The 14,251-nt window shown below is 38.9% G+C and overlaps 1 protein-coding gene across 3 annotated transcripts in view; it reads right to left on the bottom strand.

Annotated features, from left to right (window-relative positions):
- Positions 1 to 14,251, bottom strand: part of LOC141148563 (uncharacterized) — a 76,806-nt gene that overhangs the window by 33,261 nt on the left and 29,294 nt on the right. For 2 of the 3 annotated variants that reach the window (XM_073636120.1, XM_073636122.1), the window contains one exon: positions 998 to 1,360. In XM_073636120.1, coding sequence (XP_073492221.1) covers positions 998 to 1,360 — 363 coding nt within the window. The remainder of the gene's footprint in view (positions 1 to 997; positions 1,361 to 14,251) is intronic. The other variant, XM_073636121.1, reaches the window with a different exon arrangement.

Raw genomic sequence — 14,251 nt, 5'->3', positions numbered from 1 at the left:
TAGTATTGCTAGACTTCAAAAATTATTTTTGCATGAAAAAACAAAATTGAAAGGGAATTATCACTCCTCTTTATGACACTACCAATCCAGCACACCAGACATAGAAGCAGGTATCTTTCCTTGGGTTACTTTTTACATATTTAGATGCAACAACATACTAAAAATATCATCTAACATGGTCATTGATGTAATGTATTGCAGTGTATTACTTAATACTCTTTTGTAGTCACTGAGGTCACTAAGAACCTTCGGAGTCTCCTACTCTGTGTCCCCTAAGTCTTAAAATCACTTACAAGCTAGGATGCCCCTTTGGTAGGGTTGCACTATTCATACAGTAGAAAAGCACCCTCAACATACACTCTACCAAAGAGTATGAAGGCTGTTATCTATGACTTGAGGCTGGAGGCTTGCTGCCCCCTTACCATGGTGATATTATCCCAAGCATGGAAATAACCCTCTAATGCCGCGTACACGTGATCGGATTTTCCGATGGGAAATGTTGGATGTGAGCTTGTTGCCGGTAAGTCTGACCATGTGTACGCTCCATCAGACAATTGTTGTCGGACTTTCCACCAACAAATGTTGGCTAGCATGTTCTCACATTTTCCGCCAACAAATGTCCGTTGTCGGACTTTCTGATCGTGTGTACACAAGTACGTTGGACAAAAGTCCAAAGTACAAACACGCATGCTTGGAATCAAGGACGAACCGGAAGCGCTCGGTCTTGTAAAACTAGCGTTCGTAATGGAGATATCACATGACTATTGAACTTCCTTTTTATCGGCTCGCCGTATGTCTTGTACATCACTACGTTCGTAATTTTTGGCCAACATTTGTGTGACCGTGTGTATGCAAAACAAGTTGGAGCCAACACCCTTTGAACAAAATTCCACGGTTTTGTTATCGGAAAGTCCGACCGTGTGTACAGGGCATGCAACTCATTCAGCACGTATCACACAAGCACTTGCAGGTAAATTAAAATGAGGAATTATCTCACCATATATAGACTCAGGCTGGAATTTCATGGTCTTGGTTTGTCCATCAGAGGTGATTTTGCAGGCAAAAGTGACTCGAGGGTGTCTGGACACGGATGATACAAATGTCAGTGATGATGTTATATTGAACAGTCCTTCTTTATCAGACTTTTCTGACTCCTTAGATATTGTATAACCAGAGTCTGTCAGGGGATCCCCTCCATTGTTGGATATTTCCTCTACTTTTCCATCTGTCTTTTCCACCATCCACATCACCCGAGTGTCCTCAGAGCAATAAGACAGTGAAATATACAGAGCAACCTTCTCCCCATGAATCCACCGACGAGGTCCCTGAATCTTCCCAACAACGAATCTCAGCTGATCTGCTAAAAGAAGACATAAATACCAAAACTCAATGCCACTCATCTGCAGGAACTTGACACATCACATAGACTATAAACATCTACAATAAGGCCATACATTTTATTAGAAAATCTGCTTTGTATCTCATAATACGAATCCATTTTTTAAAAGAAATAAAGAAATGATACAAGAAACCAACAAGAGAATCTAAATGAACTATAAATTATTTGATTGCTGCACCTGTTAACATGCTAGATGTTGAGCAAGAAATATACCCAAAACCATTACTAGATTATACACACAGAACAGGAACATCTGGGTAAAGGTGGGAAAACAACCAGTAGCTGTATATACATTATAAAGTAAGAGTATTGATTTTAGATATTTCCAGTGAAGAGTATTGTTAATAATAGAGCATAAAAAGGTATTTTCAACAATGGTGTACTTGCAACCTTGTGGTAACAGTTTGGTGAAGACCATTTTCTTTTCCAGCATGACTGTACCCCTGTGTACAAAGCAGCTTTCTAATGACATAGATTGATGAGTTTGGTGTGGAGGAACTGGAGTGTCCTGCACAGAGCCCTGACCTTAACCCTACTGAACACCTTTGGGATGAATTGGAATGACGATTACCAATCATATCTTCCTATTCAACATCAGTACCTGACTTAACACCTGCTCTTTTGGTTGAATGGACAACGATTTCCCTAGATATACTCCAAAATCTTGTAAAACACCTTCTCAGAGGAGTGGGGTCTGTTAAAGCTGCAAAGGTAGGTCAACTCCATATTAACCACTTAAAGATCGCCCACTGCATTTATACTGTGGCAGGGTGTCTCTATTGTGCGAAACAACGTAGCTATACGTTGTTTCCTGCAATAAATACTGTGGGCGCGCCGCCAGAGACACATGTGCGTGGCCCGCTTCACGGAGGAGGAGACGATGCACATGCCCAGCGAACCCGATGTCTGCTGGCCATCCTCGATCGTGGTACAGATAGGCAGAATGGGGATCTGCCAATGTAAACAAGGCAGATCTCTATTCTGACAGGGGACAACACGGAGATCTTCAGTTCCTAGTGATCAGGAACAGCGATCTTTGTGTTGTCCCAGTGAGCCCATCCCCCACACAGTAAGAAAACACACTGAGGGAACACATTTAACCCTTTGATCACCCTGATGTTAACCCCTTCTCTGCCAGTGTCATTTATACAGTAATCAGTGCATTTTTTAGCACTGATCACTATATTGGTGTCACTGGTCCCCAAAAAGTGTCACTTATGGTCAGATTTGTCCGTTGCAATGTCGCAGTCCAGCTAAATAGCGCTGATCACTGCCATTACTAGTAAAAACCATTACAAAACAATTTAAAGTCCATAAACCTATCCCGTAGTTTGTAGACGCTATAACTTTTGCACAAACCAATCAATATTTGCTTATTGGGATTTTATTTTCCAAAAATATGTAGCAGAATACAAATTGGCCTAAATTGATGAAGACATTTGTTTTTGTTTTTTCTTTGGATATGTATTATAGCAGAAAGTAACAAATATTTTTTTTTTTTTCAAAATTGTCGCTCCTCAGGAGGTGATCAAATATCACCAAAAGAAAGCTTTATTAGTGGGAAAAAAAGGACATCAATTGTATTTGGGTACAGCGTCAGTTAAAATAACGCAGTGTCATATCACAAACAAATGGCCTGGTCATTAATGGGGGTAAATCCTTCCGGGGCTAAAGTGGTTAATGGCCATGAATTTGGAATGTTCAACAAGATCAAGTAGGTGTGATGTTCAGGTGTTCACAATCCTTTGGCCATATGGTGTAAATAAAGGTACTCCAGATTATAAAACATGTTGACATGAGTCAGAACTCAGATGAAAATCATTCCAAGTAGATGGGGCGTGGTCAGCCAGGGAAGTGAATGGCTGCACTGTAAGGGAGCTCCTCTATCGCAGACTCCCCTGAGCGGACTGCAAAGCAACTTATAAGCCCTGAGAGTTATATACCTCCACTGGAGATCAGCGGGAACATGTGGATCATGTCAGCCAAGTGGAAAACGAGAGAGGGACCCTGCAAATTAAGTGCTTTCTGTAGCCCGACCGGGATACAGAGAGACCAAGATGGCACCAGCTCCTCCCCTCCCTGCAACACAGAGAAACATGCTGCAGGCTCAGAACAAGAGGGAGACAAGCACTTTACCTCACAGTGCCACAACAACACTGATTCCCAGGATGATATTGTGCCCAGTGAAACAAAGAAGAAGGATCTCTTCTAATGAAGGTAAATCCACCAAAGCTCCCTCAGACCACAATTACACTCTAGAAAGCAACCCTTTTGATGATAAACTAAATGCCATACCAACAGCAGGGCAACCCATACTAGACACAACTATCAAAGATATGATAATGTATCTAAGGGGTGCTCTACAGCAAGATATGATAAACTTTATGCATAAATCTAAGGTAGAAATTGAGGCACTGGGTGAAAGAGTGGACTATATGGAAAATAAGATGTGCAAATTTACCTCCGCACACAACGATCTAGTGGACTCCCACTTTGAACTAAAAGAAGAAGTGAGACAGCTAAGAATAAAAGTCAGAGACATTGAAGACAGAAGTAGGAGAAATAATATAAAATTCAGAGGAATACCAGAAAATGTGAAACCGCCGGATCTGAAATTCTTCATTAAAAAAATGATTGCAGAGCTAATTCCATCAATTCCACAACAAGAGCTGGAAATTGATAGAGCCCACAGATTGCCTAAACCGCATCATATTGTCATATTGCTGAGAAACTACCGAGAGATGTCATAGCCAGAGTTCATTTTTTTGGTGTAAAAGATCAACTCATGCAATACGCACGCCGTCACTCACCTCTCCCTGACCCCTATGCAGTGGCGTATCCAGGGTATGGCAGATATGGCAAGTGCCATGGGCGCCATATGAAGGGGGCGCTCCTGAGTGGCTGGGCAGCAAGGCACTTGTCTCTCTCTCCTCTCCCCCCCCCAGTTCTCTCTCCTCCCCCTTCCATCTTCTCCCCCCCTCCCTTTTTTCCCTCTTGCCATAATCAGTATAAACACTATAAATATTGCAATAAAATACAATGCTGTGCTTCCTTCTTTACCTTAGTGTTTCAATTTAAATGTAATTGCATAATTTAAAGCGGTTGTATACTTTTTTTTTTTACCATGCAAGGTAAAGGTATAATCTGCTAGTATGGATCGCATACTAGCACATTATGTTAAACTTACCTTTACATAGTTACATAGTTACATAGTAGGTGAGGTTGAAAAAAGACACAAGTCCATCAAGTCCAACCTATGTGTGTGATTATGTGTCAGTATTACATTATATATCCCTGTATGTTACGGTCATTCAGGTGATTATCTAATAGTTTCTTGAAGCTATCAATGCTCCCCGCTGAGACCACCGCCTGTGGAAGGGAATTCCACATCCTTACCGCTCTTACAGTAAAGAACCCTCTACGTAGTTTAAGGTTAAACCTCTTTTCTTCTAATTGTAATGAGTGGCCACGAGTCTTATTAAACTCTCTTCTGCGAAAAAGTTTTATCCCTATTGTGGGGTCACCAGTACAGTATTTGTAAATTGAAATCATATCCCCTCTCAAGCGTCTCTTCTCCAGAGAGAATAAGTTCAACGCTCGCAACCTTTTCTCATACCTTAAAACAAACCCTTCCGCACCCAGAAGTCAGCGCAGAAGGCGCTCTCATTTTTACTCATATTGCTTCCGGGTTCGCAGGCTCTGTGACTGGCCTGAGTCATGATGAAGTCACTCCCGTGCATGCGCGCAGGAGCCACCATTTATGTCACAGGGTTCTAAAGGAACAGCACCGGTGGCCGTTCCTTCAGAGCACATGCGCCAGTGAAGTCACTGGCTCCATTTAATGTAAATATCTTCTAAACTGTACATGTTTAGGAGATATTTACTGTACCTATAGGTAAGCCTTATTATAGACTTACCTATATGTAAAAGGCAGAAAAGCAAGTTTACATCCACTTTAAGTGATGGTGGAGCCCTCCCTCTGAATACCATATACTGTATATGTGGTGTCCTGTAAACGAAATATACAACTTGATATCTTTCAAACAAATAACAACATCAAATTATAAAATTGCAGCATATTAGTTACATTGACACCCCCTCAAAAGATTTTTGATAACAAGTTGCAATATATAAATGATGGTAACACCCCCTCAAGAAATAAAATAACTCCACTTACAATAGGGGATGTCACCATCACTAATATACTACAATTCTATATTTTGAAATTTTGCCTTGTCCTTTTGTTAGGTGTTTTTTTTGTTAAGGTTATCTGAAAGATGGGTTTCAAATGTTTTGACAGGGGCGCAGTTTCAGTGCTTGCCATAGGCGCCATTTTTACTAGTTACGCCTCTGCCCCTACGCAGGTATAATCTTGTACTCAGACCTATCTCAAGTGACAATCTTAGCTCGCAAAAACCTAAACTTGATTACGAAGATCCTGCGTAACCACAGTGTGATTTATAAATGGGGATTTCCCACAAAACTACTTGTGGACTACAAAGGTACCTCTTACTCAATCAACAGCCTGGACCAAGGCCTGAAAATACTATGTTCTTGGGGGTTAATCCCCAACATAGAGAAAAACACAATGGATACCAATACCCCTGGACCAATATCTCAAGACTGGAACAAAAAATCCTAAAAGGGCAAGATTTAGAAAAAAGAGATAGTACAACTCTTTTAAATAACTTGTACAACCACAAGTTCCTTCCAAGTTTAAACCTCAGGTTTCTAATGAAGCTCATGGAAGCCGGACTTCAGGGAATTCTGCACTAACCCCGACAACCCCCTGATTAAGAGTACATGTTACTGTACACTGGAGTTGCATCACAACTCCACTACTTTTTTTCATGTTTTTACTTTTGTTAAATGACTTTCCCTATGTTTTTTTCACTTATATACTTTACTTAATACAACACCTCCATCTACTGGAGGAAAAGGGAAAAGTATAACTGCACCGTCAAGTTGTTTTTTCCACATTTCAGCAATCAACAATATACAAATATGATACTACACCTCAGCATCCACCTTTATACCAGTAATGACTCTTAAACCCTTGTCAATTAATGTGAAGGGCCTAAATAGCCCATTCAAACGGAGAGCTCTATGGTCAGAAGCCATTAAATTCGGAAGAGATGTCATTTGTATCCAAGAATCGCACTTTACAAAGGATAACCCACCAAAATTTAAACACCATAAATTTCCACAAATTTTCTTTTCCAGCAATATTAAAAAAAAAAAAAAAGGAGTGATTACAGTTATAAAAGACACAGTTTCCTTTCAACAAATTGATATCAAAACTGATACCCAAGGAAGATTCATAATTCTGGTAGCTTCAATTGACAACACGGTATACACAATAGTCAACATTTATGCTCCCAACAAAAACCCTCACCAGTTCATCAAGAAAGTGATCAAGAAAACAAAGAAAATACAGAAAGGACACCTCATTATTTGTGGAAACCTTAATGCTCCAATGGATCCGGACATGGACACATCCAAGAAACAGAAGAATCCTAGAAGAGGACTGGCCAACGTCTTCTCAGCCGAAGACATGTATGATCCCTGGAGATGTTTACACACCACAGAAAAAGACTTTTTTTTTTTTTTTTTTCCAACGTTCACAAGTCATATTTTAGGATAGACTATTTCAGACAGACAAATATCTCCTCCCAAAAATAACCAATGCTAACATTCACAATTTACCATGGTCAGACCATGCACCAATTACATTAGAAATTAAATCAAACCAAATCTGTCCCAATTTGGAGAAATAACACATTTATTCTCTCCCAGGAGAGGTATCGGCCTGTGATGAAAAAAAGCCTAGAGGAATTTTTTGTACTGAATAATAAAGACTCTGTTAATAATTCTAAGATATGGTGCTCTCACAAAGCCTACGCCAGAGGCCTGCTAATACAAATAGCCGCCAGGGAGAAAAAAAGTAGCAACAATAAAATAAATACTATTCTAAAAGGGATATCCAATCTGGAAGAACTACATAAAAAAAAGCCCCAAGACATAAATTTAGAACGCCAATTTAGTAATCTAAGAGCTGAACTCAAATTTGCTCTAATTACTGATCACGATAAATATTTAAAAAAAATATTTCCTGCTTAGGAAACAAAACAGGTAAACTACTAGCTTCTCAACTGCGCCAACGTCAACAAAAAACAAAAATTCCTAAACTAATCCACCACAACTCAAAAATACCCCTCAACCTGACACCAACAAAATTAAAGCATTTTTAGAAAACTTTAATCTCCCCTCCATCGACCCTATATCTCTAGATCAGCTTAATAAACCAATTTCCAATGAAGAAATCTCAAAAGTCATAAACGAACTACCAAAAAATAAAGCACCAGGAGCAGATGGCCTATCAGGAGAATATTACTCAGCCTTTAAAGACACCTTAATCCCATACCTAGCCAAATTGTTTAACCAAGCAGCAAATTCAAACACCTTTTCAAAAGAACTTCTAGGAGCCATAATAATTAAATTACCAAAATCAGGAAAAGACCCCACATCCCCCTTAAATTATAGACCCATATCTTTATTAAATTCTGATCTTAAAATATACGCCAAAATACTGGCCAATAGAATAGTCAACATAACCCCCTTATTAATTAAAAGCGACCAAGTAGGCTTTGTCAAAGGTAGTCAAGCACCCGATAGCACAAGAAGGATGTTAAATATTATCAACCTAATACACAATGACAAAACACCCTCTCTACTACTAGCATTAGATGCTGAAAAAGCATTTGACAGAATGCATTGGGAATATATTTCACAAACTCTAACCAAATTTGGCTTCCAAGGATTCATACACTCTGCCATTATGGCATTATACACTCATGCCACTGCAAAAATTTTCTCAACAGGTATGCTATCTAGAAATTTCTCCTTAACCAACGGGACAAGACAGGGTTGCCCCTTATCCCCACTAATATTTTCCATTGCAATATAACCTTTAGCAGAATATATACGCTCTTCCCCATAAATCAAAGGTATTACCATTGGCCAAGATGTACACAAATTAGGCTTATTTGTCGATGACATAATACTGACACTAAGCAAGCCTGAAATTTCTTTACCATCAGTAATTACAGCACTAGATAAATTCAAAGAGGTGTCATACTACAACATTAATCAAAGTAAATGTCACGTCCTACCTATGAATATACCTGCTACAACAATTATAGACATAAGTACAAAACATGGTTTTAATTGTGACAATACCTCAATAACATATCTAGGAATACAACTCACCTCACCTCCAACTAAAGTATATGACGTAAACTTCCCTACCCTTTAAGAACAAATTAATCGAGACCTAATGAATATACAAAAAACACATCTATCCTGGGTCGGCAAAATAGCTGCGTTCAAGATGCAAACCTTACCAAAAATTCTATACTATTTCAGATGTCTCCCGATCCCTATACCTGTCAATTTTTTCACACAATTGAATACCAAACTTAAACAATTTATATGGAATAAAAAAAAAAAACTAGAGTCGCATTCTCAATCCTCACCACCACTAAAGCTAATGGAGGAATGAATCTACCAGATGTCAAGAACTATTACTATGCATCCATTTTAGACCATTTTAGACCAGATGAAATATTGGTTCTACCTTAAAAAAGATAAGTTATGGCTAAATATAGAACAAGAATCTACTAAAAATTCTGACTTATATACACTAGCAATAGCCACAGCTATTCTCCCTAAAGTAATCACTCCAAATCTACTGAGTATTAAAACTACATTATTTGCTTGGAAACACATACTTTCTAAAACTAGACATATTAAAAAAAAAATCTAAAATATGCCTCCCTACAGAAATTATTAACTATTGCAGAATCTGCTTTTCAGCAGATGAATGGATCAAACAGGGAATCAGATTATATATAAATCTACCCTTGAACCTTATGGAAGCTATAAGGCGTAAGCTTGGAAAGTGTAAACATTTAAAAGATTTCAATCCTGATGATGTGATAGAACTTCCATCGATAATATGGGAATATCTGTCTTACCATGAGGACCAAAAAAGAAAGGCATTTCCCTTTTCTATGGGATACTCTCCTCCCATCCAGATAATAAAAATGCTCACATGTTAAAATGGGAAAGAGATTTGGGTCAAAACTTCTCATGGGACCAGTGGAAAAAATCATTCCAAATAATCAACAAATCATCATCGTGTTTAGAACACTGGGACAATGCTCAAAAAATAACTAACAGGTGGTATTTAACCGCGTATAAATTATCCAAAATGTACCCATCCACACCCGACATTTGTTGGAGGTGTAATGAGCAAACTGGAAATCCTATACACACCCTCTAGAGTTGCAAAACCCTGAAAAGCTTTTGGAACTCAATCTCATCATTTATAGCAGATATTACAGGAAACCTTTCCACGCTTACTCCCGCCTCAGCCCTACTAGGTATAGACCTTGAGAAATACCCCACTATACATAGAACAATTGTGGTCCACATTTTAATAGCCTCAAGACATACAATAGCTTATCTCTGGAAATCTACGGAAGCACCCAATCTATCTACTGTCATAACTAGATTGAATACCCAGGCACAATTTGAATTGATGCTAGCTTATAAAAACCACTCCATAACCACTTTCAGTAAAAAATGGAAAATTTGGATATCCCATCCCAGAGCCTCCAATTACCTAAAAGAATGTAAAATTTAAATTTACCCTTCAGGCTGAAATATTGTGACCATTCACCTAAGCAATTAGTCGGTGTAGAGCAATATCTCTGATATTCATTACTTTTTGGTTATTCGTTATTTTTAATTTCCCTTCCCAACATTATTTCCATACTCATAGTTTATACTGTAAGAAGCATAGTTAAAGTGGTGACCTTCCAGTCCTACAGCTTGAACCTAACTGGGATAGGCTGGACTAGGCCATCAAGGTTTATATCAGTACTACACTTTATGCCTTCTCAGTTTTTGTTTTACAAATGTTGTATATTATATGCAGCAACTTCAATTGATTTGTATTTGTTTGATAAAATAAATACAAATTATTGATAAAAAAAATAATTCCAAGTATACATTCTAATGTTAAAAGTGGGACACCAGGAGTTTTACGGTGGAATGAAATCAGTGTTCTCTTTAAGTGCAGGACTTCCTCTATGACAGGGACTGTGCTTCCATCTGCATTTAGTGTACTGATAATAGTCCCTTGGACTAGTTGTTACCAGTGCCATTCCCCTAGCAGATCTAGCAATGGAGTTCACTATTCACTTGACCTCAGTCACTGGTGGAATGGATTTATCATTTAATTTTTTTTAATTTTATATGTATATAATCTATCTGGTGTATCTTATTTGCAATAATAAAAAATCACATTTAACCACTTAAGGACAGAGCTTCGTTTTGAGATTTGATATTTACAGTTTTGCAAGTTAAAATCCGTTTTTTTTTACTAGAGAATTACTTAGAACCCCCAAACATTATATATATATATATATATATATATTTTCAGACACCCCAGAGAATAAAATGGCAGTTGTTGCAATACTTTATGTCACACCGTATTTACACAGCGGCCTCACAAGCGCAATTTTTTTGGGGAAAAATAAACTAATTCTTTTCATTTTAAAATAAGACAAGAGTAAAGTTAGCCCAATTTTTTTAAATTGTGAAGGATAATGTTACGCCAAGTAAATTGATACCCAGCATGCCATGCTTCAAATTGCGCCCGCTCGTGGAATGGCAACAAACTTTGGCCCTTAAAAATGTCCATGGCGACATTTAAAAATGTCTACAGGTTATTCGTTTTGAGTTACAGAGGAGGTCTAGTGCTAGAATTATTGCTCTCGCTCTAGCGATCGCGGCGATACCTCACATGTGTGGTTTTAACATCGTTTTTATACGACAGGGCGCTTTACATTTTTTTTATTTTTACACTGTCTTTGTAAACTTTCCTTGTAATAGAAAAAAAGCATGACAGGACCTCTTAATGTGAGATCTGGGGACAAAAAGACCTCAGATCTCATATTTACACAAAAATGCACCGATAAAAGTGATCTTGCGGCGAATCCGACACTGAGACCACTTTTATCTTGCTGTAGAGGATACCAGGGTTATGGTAGCTAGCTGCTTCCATAACAACGGTATTCCTCTTCAAACAGCCGACGTATAATGACGGTGGGCGGTCGGCAAGTGGTTAAAGTGACTAAACCGACAACAGTAAAATCAGTCTGTATATGCAGTAATGCATGCTTGTTATACTCACTGTGGAGCCTAAGGGGTTAATCCGCCATTGTGTAAAAAGGCTGTTTGATCCTGTCTTCTCTGATCCTCCCCCTTTTTTTTTTACTGTTCCCAATCCCTCTCCTGATAGAACAGAGCCTTTGGTGTCACTCTGCACATGCTCAGTTTGCTGTGTATTGCTAGAGAGAGTGTTTTTTTGGGCGCGTGCATGTGATCAGCACAGAGCCAATCAGTACTGTCCGGACAGAAAGCCAGGGGTCCTGCAGCCTCGTTGTACAGTCAGAGGAGAATGTAATCTCCTCCTACAAGCTTTAACCAGACACTGATGTAACAAGACTGCTATATACTGCTGATGAGAAAAGGTATTTAGCAGTTTATATTTACTAAAATAATTGTATTTCTGTGTACTGTGGAGACCAGATATAGTGAATGCAGGCTCCAGGGTTTACTAACACTTTACCATGAGTAGATATTTACCGTACTTTACTCTGGATTCTTATAACTTATCCATTTACAGATGCGAAATTGAAGTGACTGGTGACTGAGTAATGGCGACACTGACCTGTAGGTGGAAGTATACCAGCTGAGTCCATCATGGAGACATCTTGTGCTCTGTGTAGAGGGGTATCTTGCTTTTCAGATGGAGGTATGACTACAGTCCCTGACAAAAGTCTTGTCGCTTGTGTACAAATTAACCTGAAGTGCCGCTAAAATATATTTCTAATCAAGATTTTGTTACAAGAAATGGGTCATTTTAATCCCAACAGCTTTTGTAATAATGTTTCAGTGCAAAACGAAACCGACAAAAAGTATTCTAATATTCACAGCTTGGTAAAGTCCATTGAGTCAATTTTTGCCAAGACATAAGTGCTGTTGCCTTGTTATATGAGCTTCACCTGTGACTAATAATGGATCAATTAGGTCTCAGGTGTGTATAAAAAGAACACCAGTACACTAGACCTTCTCAACTGCAACTAGACCTCTGCAAACATGCCTAAGATTCACCCGGAGACTAAAGTGTTGATTATCAAGAGGCTGAAGACCAGATCCACTGCTTATGTGGCAGACACCTTCAATGTGTCTCAGCGTCAAGTTCAGAGCATAAAAAAAAGATTTGAAGAGACTGGAGACGTTTTGGACAAGGCCAGGTCAGGCCGACCCCGCAAGACAACTGCTCGAGAGGACCGTTTGTTGGCTCGAAAATCCAAGGCCAGCCCATTTTCCACTGCAGCAGAGCTCCACGAGACCTGGTCACCTGAAGTCCCTGTGTAAACCAGAACAGTTTGTCGGATTCTGTCTCGAAATGGCCTCCATGGTCGAATCAGTGCCCATAAGCCAGCACTAAACAAAAGACAATTGAAAAACCGTGTGGCATTTGCCAAGGGCCACAGCCTGCTAAAAGGATGGACTCTGGAAAAGTGGCAGAAGGTGGATTTTTCAAATGAATTTTCTGTTGAATTACACCACAGTCACCGCAAATATTGCAGGAGACCTACTGGAACCCGCATGGAGCCGAGATTTACCCAGAAAACAGTGAAGTTTGGTGGAGGCAAAATCATGGTCTGGGGTTACATCCAGTATGGGGGTGTGCTCCATCGCATACTTCCATCTCCACATCAAAGTTTCTTAAGGCAAAGAAGATCAAGATGCTCCAGGATTGGCCAGCCCAGTCACCAGACATGAACATCATTGAGCATATGTGGTGTAGGATGAAAGATGAAGCATGGAAGACGAAACCAAAGAATATTGATGAACTTTGGGAGGCATGCAATTTGCTTTTCCTGATGACTTCATCAATAAATTGTATGAATCCTTGCCAAACCGCATGGATGCTGTCCTTCAAGCTCATGGAAGTCATACAAGATATTAAATTTGTATCTCGCAGCACCACTACTTAATTTGCTGACATATTTTTGGATTTTCAGTAAAGTTGTTCAATTTCTGTATAGGCGACAAAACTTTTGTCTTGCCAAAATTTGACTTGTCTGTCTTGAATAAATGATAAATCTTTTTTCAGTGAAACTAATTTATTTCAGTGCATTAAACATCATTTGGGAGGGCTTTAGCTTTTCATACGAGCTATTTCTAACACCAATTGATTAATTAAAAGTCAGGTTAATAGCAGGAGTTTCTACAAAATAGAGAAGCGACAAGACTTTTGTTAGGGACTGTATATCTGTCCAAAAAATCACATAAACACCTTATATATAAAATTAAAGAGTTTGACATTACATACAGTACTATACACAGATAACATAACAAGAAAAAAGTAACACAGATTTACAGCTTACACGCTCCTAAGAAGGAAGAAATATAACTGGAAAAATGAAAATTCAGAACTGTCATGTACAATGGGCTAAAAAAAAACCCCACATGTATTGTAGGGTGAAGATAGACACCTCCCATAGATGGGAGCCAATAACACACAATGTTCTTCACTTCTGGAACTCCTAAAGCTTAACTTTAAAATCCTTTGGGGGGATTTGTGCTAGGAGGGGGATTTTGGTGGGGAGAGGATTTGGGCTAGGATGGGGGATTTGTGCTAGTAGGGGTGATCTTGGTGAAGGGAGGATTTGTGTTAGGAGGGCAAGTTTGGGAGGAGGATTTGTGCTG

The sequence above is a fragment of the Aquarana catesbeiana genome, linkage group LG06 (assembly GCF_042186555.1).
Source record: "Aquarana catesbeiana isolate 2022-GZ linkage group LG06, ASM4218655v1, whole genome shotgun sequence".
In the NCBI taxonomy this organism is placed as follows: Eukaryota; Metazoa; Chordata; class Amphibia; order Anura; family Ranidae; genus Aquarana; species Aquarana catesbeiana.
This window is presented reverse-complemented; position numbering and strand designations above follow the sequence as displayed.